At 40.6% G+C, this 25,847-nt stretch overlaps 16 protein-coding genes and 2 non-coding genes across 18 annotated transcripts; 9 read left to right on the forward strand and 9 right to left on the reverse strand.

Moving 5' to 3' along the window:
* On the reverse strand, positions 1–1,313 carry DI49_4696 (PEP1-like protein; the record flags this gene model as incomplete). The annotated part of the gene is made up of 1 exon (XM_018367713.1): positions 1–1,313. A coding segment is annotated over one exon (1,313 nt), but the record flags the coding sequence as incomplete, so codon positions are not given.
* Positions 1,314–1,841: 528 nt separating this feature from the next.
* APN2 (DNA-(apurinic or apyrimidinic site) lyase APN2) lies at positions 1,842–3,392 on the forward strand (the record flags this gene model as incomplete). The annotated part of the gene is made up of 1 exon (XM_018367714.1): positions 1,842–3,392. One exon carries the CDS (start codon positions 1,842–1,844, stop codon positions 3,390–3,392), a length of 1,551 nt encoding a protein of 516 aa, XP_018219838.1.
* Positions 3,393–3,478: 86 nt separating this feature from the next.
* POP8 (ribonuclease P) lies at positions 3,479–3,787 on the reverse strand (the record flags this gene model as incomplete). The annotated part of the gene is made up of 1 exon (XM_018367715.1): positions 3,479–3,787. One exon carries the CDS (start codon positions 3,785–3,787, stop codon positions 3,479–3,481), a length of 309 nt encoding a protein of 102 aa, XP_018219839.1.
* Positions 3,788–4,305: 518 nt separating this feature from the next.
* DI49_4699 lies at positions 4,306–4,410 on the forward strand. Its single transcript has 2 exons — positions 4,306–4,342; positions 4,374–4,410. It is a non-coding gene; the product is annotated as a tRNA-Pro (tRNA).
* Positions 4,411–4,758: 348 nt separating this feature from the next.
* On the reverse strand, positions 4,759–5,994 carry DI49_4700 (uncharacterized protein; the record flags this gene model as incomplete). The annotated part of the gene is made up of 1 exon (XM_018367716.1): positions 4,759–5,994. The coding sequence occupies one exon, from the start codon at positions 5,992–5,994 to the stop codon at positions 4,759–4,761; it is 1,236 nt and encodes a 411-aa protein (XP_018219840.1).
* Positions 5,995–6,083: 89 nt separating this feature from the next.
* DI49_4701 lies at positions 6,084–6,157 on the reverse strand. The gene has a single exon. It is a non-coding gene; the product is annotated as a tRNA-Ile (tRNA).
* Positions 6,158–6,846: 689 nt separating this feature from the next.
* Positions 6,847–7,203, forward strand: DI49_4702 (uncharacterized protein; the record flags this gene model as incomplete). The annotated part of the gene is made up of 1 exon (XM_018367717.1): positions 6,847–7,203. One exon carries the CDS (start codon positions 6,847–6,849, stop codon positions 7,201–7,203), a length of 357 nt encoding a protein of 118 aa, XP_018219841.1.
* Positions 7,204–8,123: 920 nt separating this feature from the next.
* DI49_4703 (uncharacterized protein) lies at positions 8,124–9,890 on the forward strand (the record flags this gene model as incomplete). Its single annotated transcript, XM_018367718.1, has 1 exon — positions 8,124–9,890. The coding sequence occupies one exon, from the start codon at positions 8,124–8,126 to the stop codon at positions 9,888–9,890; it is 1,767 nt and encodes a 588-aa protein (XP_018219842.1).
* Positions 9,891–10,624: 734 nt separating this feature from the next.
* DI49_4704 (uncharacterized protein) lies at positions 10,625–11,491 on the forward strand (the record flags this gene model as incomplete). The annotated part of the gene is made up of 1 exon (XM_018367719.1): positions 10,625–11,491. The coding sequence occupies one exon, from the start codon at positions 10,625–10,627 to the stop codon at positions 11,489–11,491; it is 867 nt and encodes a 288-aa protein (XP_018219843.1).
* A 659-nt stretch (positions 11,492–12,150) lies between these two features.
* On the forward strand, positions 12,151–12,996 carry SIW14 (putative tyrosine protein phosphatase SIW14; the record flags this gene model as incomplete). The annotated part of the gene is made up of 1 exon (XM_018367720.1): positions 12,151–12,996. The coding sequence occupies one exon, from the start codon at positions 12,151–12,153 to the stop codon at positions 12,994–12,996; it is 846 nt and encodes a 281-aa protein (XP_018219844.1).
* A 350-nt stretch (positions 12,997–13,346) lies between these two features.
* Positions 13,347–13,757, reverse strand: HHT2 (histone H3; the record flags this gene model as incomplete). The annotated part of the gene is made up of 1 exon (XM_018367721.1): positions 13,347–13,757. One exon carries the CDS (start codon positions 13,755–13,757, stop codon positions 13,347–13,349), a length of 411 nt encoding a protein of 136 aa, XP_018219845.1.
* A 712-nt stretch (positions 13,758–14,469) lies between these two features.
* Positions 14,470–14,781, forward strand: HHF2 (histone H4; the record flags this gene model as incomplete). The annotated part of the gene is made up of 1 exon (XM_018367722.1): positions 14,470–14,781. One exon carries the CDS (start codon positions 14,470–14,472, stop codon positions 14,779–14,781), a length of 312 nt encoding a protein of 103 aa, XP_018219846.1.
* Positions 14,782–14,959: 178 nt separating this feature from the next.
* KTR5 (putative mannosyltransferase) lies at positions 14,960–16,531 on the reverse strand (the record flags this gene model as incomplete). The annotated part of the gene is made up of 1 exon (XM_018367723.1): positions 14,960–16,531. The coding sequence occupies one exon, from the start codon at positions 16,529–16,531 to the stop codon at positions 14,960–14,962; it is 1,572 nt and encodes a 523-aa protein (XP_018219847.1).
* Positions 16,532–17,353: 822 nt separating this feature from the next.
* On the forward strand, positions 17,354–19,360 carry CRZ1 (DNA-binding transcription factor CRZ1; the record flags this gene model as incomplete). Its single annotated transcript, XM_018367724.1, has 1 exon — positions 17,354–19,360. The coding sequence occupies one exon, from the start codon at positions 17,354–17,356 to the stop codon at positions 19,358–19,360; it is 2,007 nt and encodes a 668-aa protein (XP_018219848.1).
* Positions 19,361–19,660: 300 nt separating this feature from the next.
* SAM50 (SAM complex subunit SAM50) lies at positions 19,661–21,115 on the forward strand (the record flags this gene model as incomplete). The annotated part of the gene is made up of 1 exon (XM_018367725.1): positions 19,661–21,115. The coding sequence occupies one exon, from the start codon at positions 19,661–19,663 to the stop codon at positions 21,113–21,115; it is 1,455 nt and encodes a 484-aa protein (XP_018219849.1).
* A 1,044-nt stretch (positions 21,116–22,159) lies between these two features.
* SSN8 (cyclin-dependent protein serine/threonine kinase regulator SSN8) lies at positions 22,160–23,131 on the reverse strand (the record flags this gene model as incomplete). Its single annotated transcript, XM_018367726.1, has 1 exon — positions 22,160–23,131. One exon carries the CDS (start codon positions 23,129–23,131, stop codon positions 22,160–22,162), a length of 972 nt encoding a protein of 323 aa, XP_018219850.1.
* A 1,353-nt stretch (positions 23,132–24,484) lies between these two features.
* KSH1 (Ksh1p) lies at positions 24,485–24,703 on the reverse strand (the record flags this gene model as incomplete). Its single annotated transcript, XM_018367727.1, has 1 exon — positions 24,485–24,703. The coding sequence occupies one exon, from the start codon at positions 24,701–24,703 to the stop codon at positions 24,485–24,487; it is 219 nt and encodes a 72-aa protein (XP_018219851.1).
* A 285-nt stretch (positions 24,704–24,988) lies between these two features.
* Positions 24,989–25,750, reverse strand: EFM6 (putative protein-lysine N-methyltransferase; the record flags this gene model as incomplete). Its single annotated transcript, XM_018367728.1, has 1 exon — positions 24,989–25,750. The coding sequence occupies one exon, from the start codon at positions 25,748–25,750 to the stop codon at positions 24,989–24,991; it is 762 nt and encodes a 253-aa protein (XP_018219852.1).
* Between the last annotated feature and the right edge of the window lie 97 nt (positions 25,751–25,847).

Genomic DNA, 25,847 nt, shown 5'->3' on the forward strand with positions numbered 1-25,847 from the left:
GAGCAATTCTCGGGATCGGTAATATCACAGCCAAATGAATCTGCATTCTCTGGATCAACAACTTTCAAATTTGCCCATGTCGCACCATTATCAACGGATATTTTGGCTTTTTTATTACTTCTCTGTTCCTTGCCTTTTCCATCGTGATCGCTAAATGAAGGGGAAAACGATCCAATCATTGTTCCCTTTAAGAAATCAGGTTGGGCAAGATTAGTATGTCCAAACTGTTCATTATTGGTCCATTCAAAGGGAGTGAACTTTAAACCCTGAGAATCGGAGATTAAAATTTTTGACGTGATGGATTTGTCGTCTTCTTTATCATTCGTTTCTCTAGATATAGGTACGATGATTCTTCCGATAGAGTCTTCATATATCTGTCCTTGGACTGTGTGTCTTAGTTGGGTAGGCAGATGAGCCAGTTGGAAAGTTGACAGATCATTAGATATCCAAATATCCATAGAGGACATCTTATTGTATCTATCACCTTGGGTTAAGATGACGACGTGAGACTTCAACACATCGTATGAACCAACGGCTTTATCTTTAAATTGATCGAATTCTTTGACCGATTTACCCCAATCAGTAGTTAAAAACAGTTGCGACTCGGTAATAGTAATTCCGTAATCACCGTACTCACCTTCAGGGAAACCAGAATTTCGGTAAAGACAAATTATTGAGGCATCATTACTCCCCAAATCAGAATCTTTGCTAGATTTGATGAAGTCACAACGAGTGATGCTAAGAGGGTATTTCTCGTTACTCTTTAAGGAAGATTTGATCTCAGAAAAGGACTTCCCACCGTCACTTGATCCGTAAGTTTTATCAAAACAACGCGATTCTATATTTGAGCCGTCGTCTCCACCTTCTCCTTCTTTATAGTAGCTACATCTTACAATAAGATATTGTTTGTTTGTGGGATGGGTAGCTAAATCACAATTAATAGCTGGTGATTCCTCTTCAGAATCCTCTATGGTTATAAGTTTCCACGATTTACCTTGATCATCGGTCATGTAGAAGTATGATCCGTGCATTGGAGTTGCAATTGCTCTGTCGTGTCTATTAAAGGGGTCCATATATACCCAATTGACATTCTCTTCAATGTCTTTGATCTTTTCCCATTTTTCCCCAGCATCAAAACTAATGGCCAAGGAATCACCTTGCGTTCTAAGTAGAGTGTTAGAATCATCAAAACTCCATAAACCGATCGAATGTTCCGAAATAGTCTTTGTTACTCTGGGGGAAAATCCCTCCGCATTGATCAAGGGAAAGAGTAGTAATGTCAAAATGGCATATAGTTTATGAATGAGTATCATAAGGTCACACTCTTTTGGTCAGTTCGGGGCTCGTTTAAATGTTACGAAGCTGTATTTGTATATGATGCAGTGACGGAAAAAAAAGAAAAAGGATGAGCCCAACTGGAAAAACAAGTGAAAAAGGCTTGCTTGAGAGAGATTAGCAGAATACAATAATACGTCCAGTTTCTGTCTTTTTTTATGCTTTTGCTGGGATAGGGTTCTTTAAAACTTGCAGCCATTTTCTGTCAACACCTCACTCGCGTTGGTACTACCAGTGCTAAAAATAGCCGCAGAACGTCAAACTATATAATCACTCATTAACAAAAGGGTGATGTCTATATAGTTTTATATACTCAAGCTACATGCAGTATGCAAGAGTACCTAGAAGCATTTGATTGTTCTTGCCTTTAGCATTGTGTAATTTTTATTAAGATGCAGTGTGATGCAAAGATGTTGAAAAATATCTAATAAAAAGGTAAACAGACAAGATACAAACTGTAATTGATGTAGAAAACAATAAAAAAGCCACATATAGGTCGATGCAATATGCCACCTAGTGGCCAAATACTACGTGATGAAAAGCCTGAAAATACTTTAAGATTTCTAACCTTTAATGTCAATGGTATAAGGACTTTTTTTCACTATCAACCGTTTTCTCAAATGAATCAATCACTTGGATCTGTTTTCGAGTATTTTCAAGCAGATATAATAACATTCCAAGAACTGAAAACAGAAAAAAAGTCCATTTTTAAATGGGGGAAAGTTGATGGTTTCTACTCTTTTATCTCCATCCCACAAATAAAAAAGGGCTATTCTGGTGTTGGATGCTGGATTAGAATACCAGACAGTAATCACCCATTATATCGTGCATTGCAAGTTTGTAAGGCAGAAGAAGGTATAACGGGTTACCTGGGAATAAAAAACGGCAAACAACCAGCAGTTTCTTATAGAGACGATACGAGTCAAGGGATTGGTGGTTACGATTCTTTAGATTCTGATCTGGATGAGAAAGCTGCTCTAGAACTGGACTCAGAAGGAAGATGTGTTATGGTTGAGCTAGCATGTGGTATAGTTGTCATCAGCGTATATTGTCCTGCAAATTCGAACCTATCAGAGAAGGGTGAACTGTTTAGAATGAGGTTCTTAAGGATTTTATTTAGGAGAATTAGAAATTTGGACAAAATGGGGAAAAAAATAGTATTGATGGGCGACCTAAATGTTTGTCGAGATCTTATAGACAGTGCCGATACACTGGAACAACTCTCAATTTCAATAGTGGACCCGATGGGTGGGAAGGAGTTAGAAGCGCAGCGTAATGAAGAAGCAATGCGATTCATCATCAATCCAGAAACACCTCATCGAAGAATATTCAATCAGATTCTGGCAGACTCGCTTTTACCCAACGCAAGTAAGGAGGGAATATTGATAGACACGACAAGACTAGTTCAAACAAGAAACCGGCTTAGAATGTATACAGTGTGGAATAGTCTCAAAAACTTAAGGCCTTCGAATTATGGCTCTAGAATTGACTTTATCTTGGTATCCTCGAAACTTGAAAAGCTTGTAAGAGGAGGTGACATCCTTCCAGACGTATTGGGTTCTGACCATTGTCCTGTATACTCTGATTTAGCTTTAGATGTTTTCGAAGTGAAACCTAACACGGCTAACGTTGCCATCCCAAAATTCGAAGCAAGGTACAAATACAATTTAAGAAACCATGATATCCTAGAAATGTTTGCCAAAAAAGATCCCGGTAAAGGACACAATAAACAACAATCTCGTATAACGAAAGGTGTTAGTACAAAGAGAAAAAATATTATTGACAGCAAACCACTCGATTCATTTTTCCAAAAAAAAGATTCATCAATCAAAAAGTCTTCGGAATTACCAGAGCCAAATAAACAAACAAGATCGGCATCAAAATTTAATATTAAAGACGCGTTTGGAAAGCCCCCTTTATGCGAACATGGGGAAGAATCCATATTGAAAACATCTAAGACCTTGGCCAATCCTGGTAAAAAGTTTTGGATTTGTAAGAGATCTCGAGGTGATTCAAGCAATAAGGAATCATCTTGTGGTTTCTTCCAATGGGTTTGAATACGCAAATGGCAATGAGATTTTAATGAAAAAAAGACTCTCTCCCTTTCACCAACAAGTTCTTTTTAAATTAGTAAACTAATAACCTATATACATGCACCGTCTWCCTTGTCCTCCTCTACTGCTCTTTTCAACCATATACGGTCATCGTCGGTAATTTCTAACCGTTCCAAATTGGGTGACTCTTGTAGGATAGTCACTGCCAAAGGTGCGCCGATAAGCTCTTCGGTAGATATGTATGTACTAATGGATGACGCGAGTGTATCTTTATCCGCATAGTTTACTCTAATATAGGCTACCTTATTGTCAACATGCAGGAACGAGTATTCAACACCTTCACCAAAAATGCCATAACTACGCTTCAATGCGCTATTCAACCATTGCCTCCATGTCATCTGATCGATATTGTTATCATTGTCTATATCTTGGTCAAATGAAGTTCTGAAAATATAAGGGAGGTTAGTATGTTATCCTTCTTCGACTAGCTAGGGCTCCGAAATCAAAAAAAACATACATTGACAACTTGAAATACTGCCATTCTTTGAAGGTTTTCGTCCCGTTACAGTTGGCCATTCACTTTATTTATTTTTTAACTTCCTTGTCTTAAGTGATCACTCAAAGATCAAGAACCAAAGAGTTCTGTAGAGTTCTAAATATGCGATGACTTGAACATACAAATATGAAGATTCATGTAATTTTTCAAATCATAAAAAGCGCATCGGTCCGTAACATATGATATATATGACCAGGTTGCAAGTCTTATGTGCTTGACGATACCTTTGCTTATATGTACGTAGAAAATATGCCAAATACAAGTTTAAGTTCTCTGAAGTAAATGAGGGAAGTAAACGTTTACAAGCACGTGTTTATATTATTAGGTAGACTCTTTTTCTAAGCCTCTTATAGAATAACAGGGCGTGTGGTCTAGTGGTATGATTCTCGCTTTGGGCAATTATCTGCTTAATAACAGAAATGCAAAGCATGCGAGAGGCCCTGGGTTCAATTCCCAGCTCGCCCCCTTATTTTTCAATTTTTTTGAAAGTGCTTTTCGAGCTCAAAACATTTTTTTTCTTTTCTTTTTTCAACACTAATTTTTTTGGTTTTGAGTTTGTTATACAAGGATGTAAGCGCTTGATACAACTATACTTAAAATACATTAATCTTTATTTATTTTTGAAATATGGCACTTCTGAAAATGTACTAATAAAGATGACACTTACATGTAAATTACCTGTAATGGTAACATCAATGCAATACAAACGTATGTGTCGAGGACCAGTCTCCAAAGTGTCGGACGTAAAGTAACCACGTTACCCCGGAGAATCTATAGTACTCCCAGCTCGACCTGCCGCATTTAGGCATATACCTAATAAGGTTTAAAACGACTCTTCTTGGAATGCTTCTTACTTTTCTTGTGCTTTTCCTTTTTGGGTTTCGTAGTCACCGATTCTTTTTGAATAATCAAAGGCTCCTCTAGGCTTGTTGGGGCTTCTTTGTTCTCATCTTCTAAAACACTCATTCTTTCAGAATAATCCCAGAAGCTTTCCGGTGTATTTAGGGGCCCCAGATTGTTTTTCCAAATTTTGACACAACCATCCTCACCGCAAGAATATAAAACATCGGTATTTTGTGCTGATACAAGGACATCCCTCACTACTTCATCTCCATGTGCATGTGGGATTACAACTCCATTTTCTATATCTATCTTCTCATCTTTGAATGGTAACAGGCGTAGCTCTCCTGCACCCTCTTGAGTTTTGCCGGTAGCGATAAAGCCAGGATAGACGTCTACTACATAATCACAATTCCATGCTTTCCTAATATCACCAAAGTCTAAAGGCTGTGGCTCTTTCAACTCGTCAGATTTGTCATTCAATTCGTGAACTGAAAATGTTTCCATATGCGATAGAGTATATATTCTCTTTGGAGATAGCCATCCGCAGGAGTGGATCGACGCGTAGTTGATGACTTGATGTAAAGCATCTTCCTCGTCATCTTGTTTCAGATCATAAATATTAGTATATCCATCAGTTGATCCGCTAAGCAAAACATTGACATCAGAAGGATGAAACTTAATGCAAGTGACATCGTCATGATGAGAGTCAACCAACGATCTTAATGGAGTATCCCATTTGCGAACGTCATAGATATGTATAGTAGCATCGATACCATGTAATTCTGTACCACAAGCTAGTAGGCCATGACGGGAATCCAAAGAGAGAAAAGGAGAGTTAGTCTCATTGTTAATTTTTGCAACACAGTCATTTGATCTTATGTCGAAAACCTTCACAGAGTCAATAGAGGCGCTACTAATTAGATTCCCTGCAACAAAGTCGCTGTCAATGACCTTCATATCGTTAATTGCCGTCTCGCTTGCTCTGATCTTTTGCAACGGCTTTCCGGTATTCCAATCCAACAAACATATCTCACCATTGCTCAGCCCTGTCAGAAGTCCGTGCTTATAAGAAGGTTGTAACTTTAGACACCAGTTTTCAGATCCAAAAGAGCTTAATTCAACCAAAGAATAACTATTCATGTTTAGTGGTGTAGACTGAGAAGTTATCTGTATAAAAATTGGCGACAAATGAGTAGTAGTGGCCATATACAATGAAGCACTCTCGTCGATCACTTTTTCTCTTGACTTAAAAAAGTTTAATTAGTACATTATATAAACAGACAAAAAAAGAAAAGTGGTCTCTAGCGGGATCGAACCGCTGATCCCCGCGTTATTAGCACGGTGCCTTAACCAACTGGGCCAAGAGACCAGGAATTTCTGTTGGAGTCTCTTTACAGGCGATCCTGTGTTTTCCCGAACAACACCACTGAAGCAACTTCTCCTCAGCTATATCTTAGTTAAGCCAAACTTGGGCTGCTCGCGTAGAAAGTTCCTTGATGGTTCGAAAAGAGAAAGCAAGGGCTCAATGAGGAGTGCAACTTGCTTGGCCCAAGACCCAACACACTGGGGCCATTGTTCGCCAAGTGCATAAGCATATACCACCATCGGTCTTTGCCGGGCGTCACAAAAAACAATTAGCGTCGCATGCATTTCTGGCACAGAGATAGCCGTAGGAACCACGCTCCGAGGTGTAGTATAACTGGTAACGAAAAGTAGGCACTTTACCAATCGTAATAAGCCGTGGGTTTGGGTTGGCGTTGGGAACCCATCCCCTTAGCCCTACTTGATTATGATTACCAAGGAAACTTTTGTGGTATACAAAAAAACAGATGTAGACGTGAGTGCAAAACAAAGATGCAGAGTATATAAGGCAGATGCAGGCTCTCCAGTGTCACGGAGATCCTTTTCTTGTTTTGCTTTTTGTACTTGTCTGACCTTGTTGCTCAAACCTCTCCAGCAAGAAATAAGCTCTCGGGTACAGTTTCTCAATTATAATTAGCTTAGCTTAGAATCTGGTTCCCGACACCAATCTACACTCATCAAGAGTTTTCCCGCGAAATGTCCACGCCGTTCCAAGACTTTAAGACGTTCTGCAATAAAGTGGGCTTGGACTTCCAATGGGCTAATACACAGTCCCCCAAGCCTGCTCCCGAAACTAACCCTTCTGAAATCCCTTCAGCTGTCAATGAAACAAGACAAGAAAGTCCCAAAGATTCTGTCAACTGCGTATTTACTGATATCAAGAACGCACAGCTTTGGAACGTCTTCAAAAAGGGTGGCGTAAATACTCTTCCCACTGAGCCGGCTCGATCAAACACGTCTGAGACAAATGCTAGTAAAACCGATTGTGCTATTCATAATGATTTCGCCATGATGGATGCATCACCGNTAAATCTTAACTTACTGGTCTTGTAATTTATGTCATCTTTTAACACCGTATATATTAGTAATAGATGGACAATAGTTGAATCTTGTTCCAACAGAGAGATATATAAAACACACGCTGATTGGTTATATGAAACCCAATGGTTCAGGTATAACTTAGAACATTGATAATAAGTTCTCAGGTGTAACTTATCTTATGTACTAATTTCTGATCAATTTATAGATCTTTATCTTATTTTTATTGAGGTAAAAATTATTATTAAATTTTACCTACCCCAATATAATTAGTGTCAATGTACGAGATTACCTATGTTAACATAAAATATGTTATGTCCGAGATCACCTATTCCAACACCAAACTTGGGCTGCCAACTTAGAAAGTTCCGTGAAGGTTCGAAAAGAGAAAGCAAGGGCTCAATGAGGAGTGCAACTTGCTTGGCCCAAGACCCAACACACTGGGGCCATTGTTCGCCAAGTGCATAAGCATATACCACCATCGGTCTTTGCCGGGCGTCACAAAAAACAATTAGCGTCGYATGCATTTCTGGCACAGAGATAGCCGTAGGAACCACGMTCCGAGGTGTAGTATAACTGGTAACGAAAAGTAGGCACTTTACCAATCGTAATAAGCCGTGGGTTTGGGTTGGCGTTGGGAACCCATCCCCTTAGCCCTACTTGATTATGATTACCAAGGAAACTTTTGTGGTATACAAAAAAACAGATGTAGACGTGAGTGCAAAACAAAGATGCAGAGTATATAAGGCAGATGCAGGCTCTCCAGTGTCACGGAGATCCTTTTCTTGTTTTGCTTTTTGTACTTGTCTGACCTTGTTGCTCAAACCTCTCCAGCAAGAAATAAGCTCTCGGGTACAGTTTCTCAATTATAATTAGCTTAGCTTAGAATCTGGTTCCCGACACCAATCTACACTCATCAAGAGTTTTCCCGCGAAATGTCCACGCCGTTCCAAGACTTTAAGACGTTCTGCAATAAAGTGGGCTTGGACTTCCAATGGGCTAATACACAGTCCCCCAAGCCTGCTCCCGAAACTAACCCTTCTGAAATCCCTTCAGCTGTCAATGAAACAAGACAAGAAAGTCCCAAAGATTCTGTCAACTGCGTATTTACTGATATCAAGAACGCACAGCTTTGGAACGTCTTCAAAAAGGGTGGCGTAAATACTCTTCCCACTGAGCCGGCTCGATCAAACACGTCTGAGACAAATGCTAGTAAAACCGATTGTGCTATTCATAATGATTTCGCCATGATGGATGCATCACCGCCAACACCATCCGCTGCGGGCCAGAACGAAAACAGTGGCCCCTCTTCAACGCATGGCAGTGACGCAACTGCCCCATCTACAGCGGCCTCGGTATCCACCAACCATGAGCCGGTGCCCTCATTGGCCTCCTCGGTCAGCACTTCCTCTTCAGTTTACTCRTCATGGGACCCCCCTCATCCTCCATCTTCATCWTCTTTCCCTGYTGCTGCTGCTGCCGCYGCTGCTATTRCCCCATACAACCATTCCAAGGACTGCAGGTCAAAACAGACAAACGAATACACTGTTCTATTTGACATTTCCTGCCTGAGCACAGTTGACACTGTCAGCCACCATGAAGGTTCCCAAGATTGTCRCCGTCGCTTTCCTGACATGACATCTCCAGCTGACGACGCCCGCTCATCAGCTYTAGTCACACCCTCTCCTACGCCGCGCCATCAAGATGTGAACCGCAGTGGTTGCTCCACAGCYGCCTGCACTGCTTCGAACTCCACCGCCGCCACCACCACGACTCYCTCATACATGGAAAAGTACCTCAACAAGCCACGAAACTGGTTTGAAAAGACCATGGGCAARTAYTGTCCTTTGTTCCTTAGAAGCACCAAGAACATTGACTACGACTCTACTGAGTTCATGTTTGAACGAAAAATGATAGCCGTCCAATTCCTGCTTCTAGACGAACAYTCGGAGCCCAGGCTGTACTACAACCCTACCAATGGAGCCGTTCCGTTCTGGAAAAGACCGTTTAACTTCGACATGATGCCCAGCTACGACCAACTCTTGGACGAGGCCGAGCGCTCTTTCGATACTTAYCAGTACAGGTATGTGGGGTTCCAAAGAATAGAGCCGTACTCCATTTTCTGTCCCTGGAAGAACACCCAAAGRGAAATAGACCTGGTGCTTGACCACATCCATTTCTCCTTCAATGTTGGCAGAAAAAAGTCTCTCCAACGGAAGGGAAACATYACGCTCGATACGCTGGACAGCGACATCGACCGCGATATTAGAATCGAGCCTTACCGGCCTTTTCCTTCCGACAATCTTGTGTACGAGGGCCTCACACACCCTGCCGAACAGTCTTTCGTTGCTGGGAGCCCGGACGCATCGCTTATCGAGAAGGGGTACCAGGCACTAGTCGATATCTGTAGGGAGTCTCGCCCACCATCCAATGACTTCCCTTCCCGCAGTCTCGTTAGCGCTCCACAGATCGCAGCTTCACAGATCGCAGCTCCACCTAATACTTGCCGCCTAGTTCTTGTTCGTGAATGTCGCACGGCTTCCGAGTCGGAGCTCAATAAGGCCTTCTGGTTTAATTCAAAGAGAAAGGACGTCACGATAACCGTACCAGCACCTCCCTCTCCTGCTTCTCCCTCTCCTCCCTTGTGCATAACAAAAGACCTCCCACGAAAGTGGTTCTTCCCTCTTGTCCGCCGCCAGTGAGCTGCAGAACCGTGGAGTCCCGTGGGACTGATGTGGCCGACCTTGAATGCACACCCCCCATACTTCATTTTATAGACCATACTATACCTCACATCGTACTTTGTCAGGTGATTTTTACCTTTTCTCTATAACGGATGTTACATAACTTTTCATACTATAAGCGAACTCACACTTAGTCTTCTAAGACAGCGTGCAAGTTCCCCTCACGTACTTAGCAGAAAGTGTGCGTMCRGATACGTCTASTCRGTACGCAGCAATACACTCTTCTAGCAGCTGGCTTGTTGCTGGATAATCCGGTGCTATTACGATCCATGAATTAAGGTTTAAGGGCCCTCTCGAGAACAGCGCGCGTATTTATTTACATCATCTCGCGAAATGACCGGTGGGGGTGGGGTGGGCCCTTAAAATAATACACTACCTCGAGAAACTGCCACAGAAACAACCGCAATCTTTTCCTGGTAGTAGTCGAGCCTGCACAGTGTTACCAAACTTGTAAATCCCAGAGCAAAGTCGGAAAGCTTTTGAAAAGTGACACACCGGAACCAAAAAAATCTATAAAGAAGGCATCGCTTTCCTGGTGATTTTGCCTTTGCATTTTTGAGTGGATTGTTCATTCATTCTCCTTGTATTCGACTTACTAGAGGTACCATCCTATCCCATCCTTCCCTTGTGAAAAGAAYAGGCAAACAATAACGCTATTTTACCTACTTATAATCAAAAGCGTACACAAAGACATGTTTTGCTCGAAAGAATCAAGGATCRCCGTCYTTGCKATTGCACTCATATGCTCRTTGACCGTGGTTTCTCACTCAATAGAGGTCACTAARGTGCTGACTATCACCTCCACGACTACTGACGTCGTCGTTGTCACTGCCCCACCGCTCCCTCCAAACAAAGCAGAAACCGTTTTGAACACAGCAACCAACATAATCCAGACCATGCAGTTCATATTCAACTGCGCGCCCTTCAAATGGAAGGGCCCCCTGAAGATCACCTCGTGCACACTGAACTTCATCGTCTTGCTACTCACGGCGTGGGGCTACYTACTGAAGTACYTACAAGACTACAAGCTGACCAATGATGCCGATATGGAACGCATGGTGAGACTCGACTTTGGGGAGATGGTCAGCAGGGTCATTGGGAAGGGAGTCGGCAAGGCTTTTACAAAGATGGACATCACCCAGAAGCTAGTKTATCCCTTCGGGGGAACCAATAGCCAGAAATGTCTGGTCATGACCGTRGGAGAGAATTCGATGGTGMCGTTCCACGCTCTGTCCACGGAGATATGTTTCGACCGCAACACCCTCGGTTCGCTGTCTCGTCGTGGCCATGGTCAYGGCAACGTGTTTGCTTTGGATACGGACTCCGTRAGCAGTTTGGGGTTGTTGGCGGACATCCCGTCAGGAATKTCCATGGTAAATGAACTATACGCCCATTTYGGGGACTATACGGTAGAGGTTCTCGGCGGTGTCATGAAGCTGGCRTCAGCCATCAACAGAGAGGGCTGGCAGAGGGAAAAGCACGGTTTCGTGGTCCCATCGAGGGACCGACCCAACGAAACGCTGCTAAGCGTTCACATGTATAGTTCAGACCTGTTATAGACGACGGCGCCACTCGGACGCCTACGCAACTTACCCCTCTATGTATATATTATCCGCCGCTTTTCTGTACGCATATGTCTTTCTATAAGTCTGTTATTCAAAGCACTTCGTTCTGGCCTGATTGGAGAACTTCCTTGCTCCCGTATGGTCTTGCTTGTTCGCATAGCCCAAATACAACCTACCGTCTTGACCCCGAGGGGATATTTGCGTCACTATTGACTCTTTTGGGTTCTGAAACAGGAAGAGTATCTATTTAAAGATAAATGGTTACGTGTACATTTTTTCCTGGTGAAGGAACAGAAAGACACATCGGACGCTCTTTCCTGATACATACTATTACAGAACGGTTATCTTCTGATCGATCGGTCAATATATGAATCATTTAACTAGTATTCTTTGATGACGCGGGTAAAAAAGCAAGCGGTTCTCGCTAGATGGGAAAAAAGCAGGGTTTTATTTAAGGAATGGAAATAAAAATTATCTTGGGTGGGCTAAGTTGAGAAACAGGAGAAGGAAAGACATAGTAATGAGATTAGGAAGGAAGATTCAATTGAAGACAGTGGACACATAGTGATTTTTTATTCTTGAGTTTGGTACAGTTCGGCTTTATATTCATTCCATTCTGGATCACGTTTCCTTTTTTTTACAACCAAAAGGAAATGGATTCATATCAAGCAAGCAATGACAAAGAAAGTGAGCCGAAGGGTAGCAGCAAGATTGACGATCTGATAGAGAATGAAGCGGAGATCATACGGTTTATCAAAGAGGACGGCAAGTTACTGCTAGATAACGGTGATGGTAGAGACATCCATAACATAATTCAGGAAGACAAACTACTCAGTGTAGAATATAATGAGGTATTGAAACGGTTTCGCGGCCAAGAATCGTCACTGACCACAACAGGCGTGGTGGACGAAGATGAAGATGATAAATATGACTCTAAAGAACACCAAGAAAAGACTTTACAGGCCATGAACACGTTGAGACAGATCATCAATAAAGAAGTGATTCCGCCCGAAAACTTCAGCCATGTCGTGGGGGAGATATATCGCAGCAGTTTCCCCCGACTAGAAAACTTTTCGTTTCTGCATGAAAGACTAAAGTTGACATCCATCTTGGTGCTCATCCCAGAGGAGTATCCACAGGAGAATTTAAATTTTTTGAAGTTGACGGGCATAAAACTATTCCAAGTGGGAATGAGTGGTAATAAGGAGCCGTTTGTCAACATACCGTCCGACTTGTTAACCAAGGCGCTAGAAATCGTGCTTGATCCGGCAAACCAACCAATACTGATACACTGTAATAGAGGCAAACATAGAACGGGGTGTTTGATCGGATGCATAAGGAAACTGCAAAACTGGTCGTTGACGATGATATTCGATGAGTATAGGCGTTTTGCGTTCCCGAAGGCCAGAGCGCTTGACCAGCAGTTCATTGAGATGTACGATGATGACGAAATAAAAAGAATTGCCAGGGGAAACAGTTGGTTACCTCTAAAATGGTAATGCATAGAGGTTGCCTTTACGTAGACAAATATTGGGATAATGATGTTTATTGATAATTATTATTATACATGGTTTTTGCAGGGTTAGTGGGATTATATATACACTATCTAAGCATCTTATAAATGAAAAACCCGAAAAATTATTTATTTGTATGTAAGCTCTGTCTATGAAACGACAGCTTACACTATTTATACCCTCCTTAATTCGTTAAAAGCATTGCGAATAGAAAACAAGAAAAATGAATGATATATTAAAAAGGGGGAGTCTCACACGAAGCATTCCCCGAGTTTAAATGCATGGAAGAAAAAGATCCAGATTTGTATGTTATCTGTATTATTTTTTTTTCACACTTATGATCTTTCACCTCTTAATCTTCTGGCCAACTTGATATCCTTCTTTTGGATAGTAACACGCTTGGCGTGGATGGCAGCCAAGTTAGTGTCTTCAAACAAAGAGACCAAGTAGGCTTCGACGGATTCTTGCAAAGCACCGATAGCAGAAGATTGGAATCTCAAATCAGTCTTGAAATCTTGAGCGATTTCTCTGACCAGTCTTTGGAAAGGCAACTTTCTAATCAATAGTTCGGTAGATTTTTGGAATCTTCTGATTTCTCTCAAGGCGACGGTACCTGGCTTATATCTGTGAGGCTTCTTGACACCACCGGTAGATGGGGCGGATTTTCTGGCAGCCTTGGAAGCTAATTGCTTTCTTGGGGCTTTACCACCAGTAGATTTTCTTGCTGTTTGTTTAGTTCTGGCCATTGTGGAGTGCTTGATATGTTTCTACTAGTACAAAAAGAGAACAACTAAAAAAACAAAGAACCACGCTACAACAATTGTAAGAATAGAAACAGGATCACTTATATACTTTTGTGGCCACCAGAAACTACGCGACGGCTCACGCCAGCTTAGCACGCCATAACGCAACGATTGTGCTGGACTCATCATAACCACTCGCACACGCGCTGGGCGGTAATCCACGCCAGATTAGCGTTCCGAAACAGCCCCTTCTGGCGCGTTCCGGTAGTTTCACGCGTCTGGTKCGAAGTGGCCGGAACGGGCAAGTGCGGTCGTTTGGCGCCGCGAAAGTGGTCGTGGACCGGGTGCTTCGCCTTTGTATGGCGAGACGTGCTGGGCGCTTCGCGGGTTCAGCTTGTCCGGGCGCGAAAAGCAATGCGGACCAGAACAAAACAACACATACAGTAGGGTGTTTTAATACGCTGTTGATTCGCGCTTGGGTTGTTACTAGTCCGCAGCATGAGTTCGTGTGTGCGTGTCACGGATTAGTATGCATATGTATTATGTGTTCAGATATGTATATTATCATTATTTGTATATATATATAGAAGATTAAACGGTATCTATATTGCTGTTTCCTCTTTTCCTTCTTAGCTAGTTTCTTATAGTTTGTTTTCTTCTTTGTATATTTCATCATAAACAAAACAATAACAACAACAACAAATACAATACAATAATGTCCGGTAGAGGTAAAGGTGGTAAAGGTCTAGGTAAAGGTGGTGCTAAGCGTCACAGAAAGATTCTAAGAGATAACATTCAAGGTATCACTAAGCCAGCTATCAGAAGATTGGCTAGAAGAGGTGGTGTCAAGCGTATCTCCGGTTTAATCTACGAAGAAGTCAGAGCTGTCTTGAAGTCCTTCTTGGAATCCGTCATCAGAGACTCTGTTACTTACACTGAACACGCCAAGAGAAAGACTGTTACTTCTCTAGATGTTGTTTACGCTTTGAAGAGACAAGGTAGAACCTTATACGGTTTCGGTGGTTAAACAATCGGTGTTTCGCAACTTTTTTCCATACCTTTTCACAACAACAACAACAACAAAAATAAAATAACGATCATTCTATTGGGGGAATATAATAGAACCTTATGTATGCATTTTTCTTCGGTTTTTATTATTTCATGTACTATATATATATATCAAAAATAAGTCTCGATAAAAAAAACTAGTTTCCAAACTCTTTCAAGTAGTCTTTCCTAACGTTCGCTTCGATCTGGTTACCGTTAAACGTCTCGGCGCGGTGTTCGCGGCCCTTCTCTTGCTTTATCAAGTCGACCCAAACATTGAGACAGAACCCAGTGGAGTCCTCAATATCGAGTTTGTTCATGGGGCACTTACATCTGCAACCGCATCCAAAATCCTTACCCATGTCGTATGCTGCGTTCTTCTTGCGCTGGAACCTCGGATCGCTCGTCACGTAGGGAAACTCCTCGCCCCCCATCGCATTATGCGGGCAATGCTGTATGGAAGAATGTCTGTATCCGATGTCCCTGAAGTAATGCACGTCGTCCAAGTCTAAGGTTAGCGATAGTCCTATGGAATGCACGGGGGCGTCCCCCCATCTCTCCTTCCAAAATCCGCCACTTTTTTCTAAAAATTCGAAAAAACTGTTGTAAACCTCATTGTCAAATACGCTTAACCGCGCAATTTCAAAATTACTCCAGAAATGACACAGGTTGTATTCTTCATTCGAAAACTTGTCCTCCACGATGTGCTTCTTGGAGCGAGCCCTGTTGACTAAATTCATTATCCCCTCTTCATCGGCATTTATTCTTTCCGACTCATTGCCCTTTTCCAGCAACTGTTCGATGGCAATCTTCTCGGAAACCTTGGGTTTGACGTCGAAATCATAATTGATCGAGTCACGCAACTCGGGATCATCGGATTCAAAAATGTCATAGTCCTTCGTAAACAACTTCCACAATGACCCGGGTGTCACGTCATTCTGTCTGACGAAGCTTTTGGTGTGTCTGAACAAATTCGGCACTGTCCAGTACAACTCAGGAATTACGATAGTAAATCCATATTTCTTATCGTTCTGCGCCATCTCCCAGAACGGATCATATGTAATATCACAGAAAAATTCCACATCAGGCTCCAGTCTCCAATACCATTCTGATTTTTGGATCAGCGGGTGCTTGTAAAACAGTCCTGAATAAAACCTGCACATCTTATGGTACGATTCCATGTTCCCATACAGTATGCTTCTATCACCTTGGTTTTCAATGGCGTTATAAAATTCGAAGGTGTCCTTCACGTCGCTGGGGAAATTCCATGTTATTTCATCGACAGTGCCAAATTCCACAATAGAATCATTTGTCACATCGCGTACCTTTGTTTTGAAGTCTTCTGTAAACGGCTGGTCATTCAAAAGCACGTATGGATAGTGAAACCACTGGTTGAAATGTTCCTCTATACTTTTGATAGTCTTGATAACGTCTTCTAGCTCCTCGTTTCTTGTCAGCATAACAAACGAGGCATTCTGTTTGGCATACAATGGATTCGATAAATAATCCTGGGTGTCCACACAGTTCGAATAAAATGGCTTGTCCCTTTTTGTAGCCAGATCCATCTTGGAAAACGAAAGAAGATTGTCCATATAATCCCTCGTAGATACCGGTTCAGAGACCAGTACTATCCATATGGTGATGATGAGGGCAACTAACATGCATACCATCATAATGTTGCATTGGAAGCATCGCAGTAGCGTGTTCCTCAACCTTCGTACTAGCAACATGATGTATCCTGCTATGATGTGCCACGGCCAATATTCATTCACCGATGAGATAGCCCCGAATAGATCCACTTTACGTATGCAAGAACAATTACATCCATTGTCTTGAATATTCTAAAGACACTTTCTCGAGTGCATTTCATTTTTTTCAGATTTCTTGGCATCATCCATGCACCGCACTTTTAAAGTTAGCCATGAAGGGAAAAAACTACAAATACCTGGAATCACCCAACACACTCTATCTCAAACAGTGGTTAAGCTAGAAACCAACCTGGCATTGCGCCTGTTTCTTCTAAACCGATGCAACGTACAGCCCGCCTTGTGTAGGCTGGTCTTGTCTTGTGGTTTCCATTGTTTAGCACCAATTTCGACTGAGAGCAGCAGCATAGCTTAGCTCAGCTTCGCCCCTCTTCTCTGTTGGAGGCTGAAAAACCATTTTCCGCGCACTTAGCAATTTCTAGAGGGCCTTGATTGGCAATGCGCTGTGACTATCTGTAGATGAAGGGTTGTATACCTCGTCGAGGGTCCTACCCCTGTAATCGTCCCTTACATGAGAGGGTTATATAGCGGAGTCGTATTTCTGCTTTTCTTTTTTTCTTCTTGCTTGCCTTTCTTGCTTTTCCCACCTGGGTTTTTTTTTTTATCATGTTAGTCCGATATTGACTTTACAACCTTGCGAAGAGCGAGATAAATTAGATTCGGAAGACTTAGTCAAGGGCTCTAACCGGAATTTTAACAAGGACCATACACCTAGAAGCGAGCGGCATTAGATTGCAACATTCAGTCTGGCTTCGGAATTTAGTGAAGAAGGAACACAGTGAGATAATGTCTTTCAGTAACAGTAATATGGCATCCTACATGACCGGCAACAAGGAAAAGGACAAGACTATAAATAGTAATAACGGCAGGGACAACAGTGGTGCTAACGGTGCCAACAGGGGCACTAATATCAGGGACAGTAGCGAGGCGAGATTGAATGCGTTTCAATTATCAGACTTTGATTTGGACGTGGATATGAAGATGGATTTCTCTAATCCATCGCAGGATATAACAAGGAATTTTTCCTCTGGCGTCGCAGAACCGTTTGATACTAATGTAAACGCTTTATTGTCCCCATCGAGTGGTTCGTATTCCGCGGACTTGAACTATCAAAGTCTATACAAACCGGACCTTCCACAACAACAAGTGCAGCAGCAGCAAAAACAAACGCCTACTTTAAAAGTTGAACAATCCGGCGTATTCCAATGGGACGATGTCTTAACGCCCGCTGACCGTCAACATCGGCCGTCCCTCACCAACCAGTTCCTATCTCCAAGGTCAAACCACGATGCCGCTAACAGAAGTTCAGGTAATGACTCCAATTATAGCGATACTGAATCAAGCTATCATACTCCTTATCTGTATCCACAGGATATGGTTTCTTCACCAGCCATGTCGCATTTGACCGCGAATAATGATGATTTCGATGATCTTTTGAGTGTCGCGTCTATGAATTCAAACTATTTACTACCAGTGAACTCTCATGGCTACAAACATATTTCCAACCTTGACGAGTTGGACGATTTGCTATCTTTAACGTATTCAGATACCAATCTTCTGCCAGCATCGAATAATAGCGATTTCAGTAACAGTAATAATAATAATATTGCTACTAATGCTTACAATAGTACTATTGAGAATAATACCAGTAAACCTGCCGCTAATCAAAAAATGCTGTTGACTATACCAACATCTTCCACGCCCTCTCCTTCCACCTACGCTGCCCCAGTTACACCCATCATTTCTATCCAAGAATTTAACGAGGGTCATTTTCCAGTCAAAAACGAAGACGATGGAACTTTACAACTAAAGCTTCCGGACAATGATAATTATAGTGGTACCAACAAAAACAATCTACTTCGTCCGAACGATAATGACTACGCTAACGAAGCTCTTAGTGATATCGACCGTTCTTACGAAGATATTATTAACGGCAGAAAGTTGAAACTAAAAAAATCAAGAAGAAGGTCTTCCCAAACTTCGATTTCCAATAATAGTTTCAGTAGTAGAAGATCTTCAAGATCAAGGAGTATATCGCCTGACGAGAAGGCAAAATCTATCAGTGCAAACAGAGAGAAATTGTTGGAAATGGCTGACCTCTTACCTTCCAGCCAAAATGGTGACGTTGACCAGGAACATCTTGACGAAGATAATAACACTAGCTATAACAGCGCTACCATCAGTGTTCATAATAACGACGACGACAGTAACAACAATTTACCAACCCATCACGCAGAAGTTAAGCCAGATATTGTTGATATTAAAAGTGAGCTGGATGATGCTAATAACAATTTCGGTGTGCTTCTAAACATAGATGACTTGGACCAGTTTGAACCAAAGGTGAATTTTAAAAATGATGATAATGATGAAAATAACGATAATAGTGCATTCTCTTCGAAGAAAAACGACGATTTAGAGAGGCTAGACAATTTAACGAATAATAGGAAGAATCCTGCAAATTTTGCTTGTGACGTTTGTGGAAAGAAGTTCACAAGACCGTATAACTTAAAATCCCATTTAAGAACACATACGAACGAAAGGCCATTCATATGTTCTATTTGTGGTAAGGCATTTGCACGCCAACATGATAGAAAGAGACACGAAGATTTACATACAGGTAAAAAAAGGTATGTGTGCGGTGGTAAACTAAAAGATGGTAAACCTTGGGGTTGTAGCAAGAAATTTGCAAGAAGTGATGCCCTCGGTAGGCATTTCAAGACCGAAAGCGGTAGAAGATGTATTACTCCCCTGTACGAGGAAGCTAGACAGGAAAAATCTGGACAAGACACTTAATTCTTCCACTTTTTGTAGAAATTTAAATAGGAATTTATCTTTTTCTTTATAACATAATATGTAATTTCAAATTAATAATGTAGAAATTATAGCTCAAATTATAACAGTGTGAATTTAGTTTTGTAGAAGTCCATCTACTGTTTTGAATGCTGCAAATAGAAGAATGACATTTATAACAGTTTGTAATTCTTATGTCCGCCAGGTTTTTCAAGTTGCCGAAATTAGTGAAAAGTAACAAAAACCTACAATGTAAATAGCTTGTGTGTGGCAAAAGAGCAGGCACCAATAGCTCAATTAAGTATGACGTTAGCCTCTGAAATGAGCGATGAGATTTCCTTAGACAACCCGACACCTATATTTAATGAAGGTAATGCTTCAAAGCCAATTAGGGTTGCCGGCGTCGTAACAACGGGGACAGATAATATCGACCCTACCGTGCTACAAAGTTACCTAGACGATACTATTTTGAAATCCATTACTTTAGGTCAGCTGGTGAAAAATGCAGACGTGCTAAACAAAAGGTTGTGTCAACATCATATTGCTTTGGATGCTAAGCAGTCGTTTCACTTCCAAGATTACAAATATATTTCTGATGAAAAAGGCATACACGACATGGTACCCTTGATGGAAGTTGTATCACAATTGGATGTACTACCTCCTAAAACATTTACAGCAAAGACAGGTACGAATTTTGGCAACGATAACGATGCAGAAGCTTATTTACAATTCGAAAAGCTAATCGATAAGAAGTACTTAAAATTGCCCACGAGGGTGAATTTGGAACTACTGAGAGGTACAAAAATACACTCTTCTTTCTTGTTCAACTCTTATTCTTCTCTTTCTCCCCAATCGATTTTGAACTTAAAACTCTTTAGTCAGTTCTATAATTGGAATTCAAACAAAGGTTTGGATATCGGCCAAAGGGGAGCAAGGTTAAGTTTGAGGTATGAACCACTGTTTTTACACCCACTTTTACACAATCCATACTCGGATGAACGCCCTACGTTGTTTCATGAATGGTTCCTAGAGTCTTGTTGGAGATCTTCCAAGATATGTTCACCAGGAACTAGCGCACCATATATGTATTCAGATACAATGTTATCTCAAGCAGGCGATCAATTAAGGACCGTATTGGGTCATACATTCGTCCTGGACAAGAGGAATCATTTTATGTGTCCTACAAAGGGTTCAATGCTAAAATGGAGTAATGAACTTTCACCAGGAAAACACTGGAAGACCCAACTAGAATTGAACAACGTAAAGAGTTGGTTAAGTGACGATTTCATTACTTTCTCTACCACTTTTAAAACAGGATACCTGAAAAATATATCTTCACAACAATCTTTGCCTGTACATATATGTGATAAATTTCAGAGTGGTGGACCAAATGACATCAGAAGTTTCCAAACATTTGGGTTAGGCCCAAGAGATTTATATGATGCCATAGGTGGCGATGCTTTTGTTTCATATGGAGTTAGTGTTTTTTCTCGGTTACCTTGGAAGAAAGTCCAAAAATCGAACTTTAGGTTACATTGGTTTTTCAATGGGGGTAAATTAATCAATCATGGCAATATGTCTCTAAGCAACTGCATCGGTCAGCTTTCTAAGGAACATTCTACCTCTACAGGTATCGGACTTGTGCTAAGGCATCCCATGGCTAGATTTGAACTAAACTTCAGCTTACCTATTGCCGCCCACGAAAACGATTTAATGAGAAAGGGATTTCAGTTCGGAATTGGTTTGGCATTTTTGTGAGTGTTCCAGCAAAAAAATGATAAAGTAGAAGTATGTTCCTTTTTCATTTTTTGGTTCGTTTTCGTATATTTACATAAAGATATTCATTGACTCCAAGTAATAGTGTGTCTCAATGAACATAAATATCTACGCTGCAAATAAAGCAAATCCTACTTCTTTTTGCTCTTCAATAAAGGACGCTATCTTTTGAAGTATTTATAGTTTTGTTTTCAGGATTGTCCTTTTGAATCGAGGATAGAAACTTTTTAAAAATGAATTGTGCAACTAAAAAATAAATAATAACACCAAGCGCAGATATTCGTAACTCATACATACGTGGTTTTATATCCCTTATAAGCCACTTAAGTTATCTTTGGGATAAATATGTATGATATGTTTTCGTTGGTTTGGTTGTTCAGTTATTTTTGATCGCCCTTCTTTTCCTGTTACTATTTATTTATATTCACTTCTACCTTTTGCATGATTACGTGCTAATTTTTGGCGCTTATCTTAGAACAGGTTCTCTATCCTGAAGTTGCTCCAAAGTAAATGTGTATTATCTTGTATAGATGAGCTAAGCTACTTTAACCAGCAATTTGAAAACGTTATATACTGCTGTTATTTTACTTATTGAATCTAACTATGCCTAGCTGAATGATGATTAATACAGTTATGATCGTTGCATAAAATTTGAGCAATCATTTAAACTTTCCTAATGTCTCATTATGCATGCTACATGGGAGCTACAATCGCATGCCCACTGTGGTCAAAAAACCTTTGTGAAGAGAGAAACAAACTCAAGCAAAAGCAGTAACTCCACGAGCCCGAGAGACAAAGAACTGCTCGAGCTTTTGAATCTCTAGCAAATAGTGGCATGAAATGATTTCCTTATTACATTAAAAGCAGTCTTTACATATAAATATCATGAATGTAAGCTTTCAACATTTTGTGAAGTTCCCATGTCTCGCGAAAAAGGTTAGCTATGGCAAACATTTTGTAAAAGGTCCTTTCAATTAAAATGATGAACTTCACGAACCTTGCCGACTTCGTGTTCCCTGCGCATGATTAAATTGCTGAAGCCGGTCTTAAATATAAAGTATGCAGCAAAAATTTTATCCATTGTTCATGGTACTTATCCCAATGGTCGTACAATGTAATCTGCTCCTGAATCGTATCCATGACTTCCTCCAGGTCTACGAGAGATTCAGCCATAAAACGGTTGAAAGCTAATTGAGCAGGCGAACCAGAAGATTCAGAACCTCTGATGGCTTCGGAAGCCATAGACGCTAATGATGATCCTTTGGTTGATCTTCCGTGTATGGAAATGGTAATGAACAGACATGCCACAGCAATAATATGAGGTGGGTACAGTAAATGAACATCATTGATATAGCTATCGTTGATCAAAGACCAGCAGTTTTGTAAATCTTCGGATGATAAGGTTAGTTGAAAAGGTGGCTGTTTCAAGACCTGGACGATTTGCTTCAAGGATTGATAAGGATGATGGACAATTAAGTAACTTTCTAGCTCTTCAAGCAAATAGAATTCAAACTCAGTAACTTTAGTGGGATCAGGAGGGATGAATTCGGGCCATAGAGTACGGGCTTCACTCACTAAAGTTCTAATGTATTGCGGACATTCCTCTACTTTACACGCTAAATACACACACGTAGTAACCAACATGTATAGGTTAATTTCTCTCACCGAAGCCTTTATTAAGAACCGTGAAAGATAGATATGTGCCGTAGCTAAAGCATACTGTCGAATATTAAGTCTTCTTCCAAGTTTCATTATCAGAAAATAGCAATAAATTCTTAGGTTATAGTCCTTATCATAGTGTARATCTCGGTGSKYKMYKKRTMWKTWWWWARTAATGGATTGTTCCATACCGTTCTGCTTGGAATCCATTACGATATTTAAGCCTTGAGGGAACAATTGGCACTCTAACAACCATAACTTCTGCCTCTCTTTAGCTAACGATGCCTTCGTATATTGCCAGTGATGCCTCTGTGTAGATGTCCAGAAACTTCCTGACATGTCTGAGTATCAGGCTTAAAATGTGATAAAATTTTCAAACTGTCCCTTGCCAAGACATTGTTTTATCTAAAGCGATATAAACGCTAATAAGACTGCTACAGATCGATTAAGACTTCTCTGTATGAACCCTAATTTTCCTTCGTGAAAATAAACGTTCAATCTAAATTTTCAGTATTTTTTTTTCCGTGAAATTTTCATTTTCAAAGTATATAAAGGAGCAAGAAAACTACTTTGGATTTCCCGAAACTGGAACAGCCTCTAATCGTAACATTTACTAGTCTTTTTTATTAGTGTCTATTTTCAATACTTCAATCCATGACCAAAGAATCGTCACTAATCGAAGCTTACAAAAATGGAGTAAAGGAATTTTTTCCTCACTCAATAATAATGCTTTGGGTTGAAAGTCTCCCACCAATTCATATGCGGAAAACGTAATGAGATTTAAAAAATTTAAATTCTTTAAATCAACTCATTAAGAGGAATATCTTTGGATATTTTTCTTCTTGACCTGGCACCTCTATTACAGGAGTGCTGGTGTTTTCTTCGGTACTGGATTCCTTATATATGGAATCTAAACCATAGTTATGACGATTGCTCTTTCCCATGCTGGATTGAGTAACCCAATGGAGCTTACTATTCTTGGTTCATGGATTCACCTCATTTTTTCTCAACAGTTTGTTGTTTACACTATCAACAGTGTAAAACTTTGCATAGTTAAATATGCCGAACTGATCAGCAATTGGAAAAGACTGAACAACTCAGAAGAGTTATTCATTAATGAACTTGTACAAGAGAAAGCGATGGAATAATGAATAGTTTATCAAATGATGAAATACCAATGCAACAGAGTCAAGCTCTGAGTTTCAAAAAGAAACATGGACGAGATTGCTATTTATTACTGACCATAACAATTATTCATTTCACCATTACTTCTCCTTTTACTAGCTCATTTTACATAAATAAATACTTCATACATTCTTGAGCTTGTACAGTAGCACTTAATTGTAATTCATCCTTTACCGTTCATATTCACAGAGGCAGCTGAGTGTGGCTTCTCGAATGAACGTCTGTCCATTCCACTTGCTGCAATGGACTATCCACTTTCAACCAGAATGAGTATGCATAAAAGTTTCAAATGCGTGAGAATTCTACACAGTAATCATTAATTAAAAAAAGTACAGAATATCTTTACATATTTTCTTTTGGTCCGCGTGTCTTCTTAGAGGATATCTACGTGAATGCTGCTAAATTATAGGACTAGGCAGGTACTTAATTAGAACCCACTCGTACCTCCTGTTTCAAAAATACTTTTATTACCTCCCTCTTGTTTAGATGAAAAAAAAGTGTCTTTATTCAACTATTAAACTGACTGATGGCCATCAAAATACATGCCAAACTTACATACGGACTGGCCCTCTCACCAATACGTGCCATTTTCCAGAAAGCACCAAAAACTTCATGGTTTTTGTAGCGATCTAACAGAGATGGCCACTGTCCATGAACATAAGTGCATGAGCAAATTAGTAGTAATATCACTTGCAAAAGAGAACGAAAATTAAACAACGCAGACATATTATGCTATTAGTGAAAAAAAGATGGAACCGTTACAAAGCTAATCAAACAGGCTTCTTAATATCTGATTGTTTCAGTCTCGTGCCAACAGTGTTACTATTGTTCTGCCCTTGTACTTGAAATGACATTCCTCACTTTATTGAGCATTACGCTCTCGCTACAGAAAGTAGTATCAACACTCGTACACCACACTATAAAATTATGATCTTTATGTCTATGAATTTATGAATTTTTGTCTAATAAAAAGTTTTCTACAAATATAATAAGACCAGTATTATCAAGATATCATGCCCCGCTGCGTGGAGAGCATTTTCTAACGAGTTGGAACAAGTGGGTTTTCTGCTTAAGATAATAGTTAAACTTGATAAAATCTGTAATTTCAAGAACGTCAAAATTCTTTTTAATCTTGTTGAAGAACTGTTTGTCAGCTTTTCTTCTTTTCTTGTAAGCCATTAAGATTACGGGTGGGGATATACAGTTAGTGAGGTCAAGCAGCGTTCTCTCTAGTAACGGAAAAGCCTTTTCTAGGTACACACAATCGGCAGCCAGAACCAGATCAACGTTATTGGTTTGCAAATCACCTTCCTGAGGTGAAAAATCCGCTGATAGCGGCTCTCCCCACCAGAGTTCTCTTGCGAGAACCTCATACTGGACTTTATCCAGCTGTATATTTCGTTCCATTAAAGGTACCAATTTGTCAATATCCGTGACATACACCTTGGTATTATCATGAAACTTGTTCTTTTCCAGCAATCCCACGCATAATCCAACTAGACCAGTACCGCTACCCAGTTCTAAAACTTTCTTGAACGGCCTCTTTCCATGTATCGTCTTACTCAATAAATGGTCATTTGATTTCTCGAGAACGTACTCGCATAACAGTTCACCAGCAATCCAGACTTTACCACCGCAACCGCTCTCACCACCATCTTCGCAAATCTTTAATGCTGGTAATAATTTTCCACCGAACGAGAGATCGGTTTGACCGAGATGCTCTTCAAGCCTAGGAACAACTAAATCCTCGAATCCTCCAAATATACCATCCATATCCAACACTCAAAATCGGCCTGTATTGCTCTGGGGTACATGACGAGCTAATCTGACGTGGACCTAGTTACTTAGTACTAATGAATAGTTTAAATAT

The sequence above is a fragment of the Saccharomyces eubayanus genome, chromosome XIV (genome assembly GCF_001298625.1).
Source record: "Saccharomyces eubayanus strain FM1318 chromosome XIV, whole genome shotgun sequence".
Taxonomy (NCBI): Eukaryota; Fungi; Ascomycota; class Saccharomycetes; order Saccharomycetales; family Saccharomycetaceae; genus Saccharomyces; species Saccharomyces eubayanus.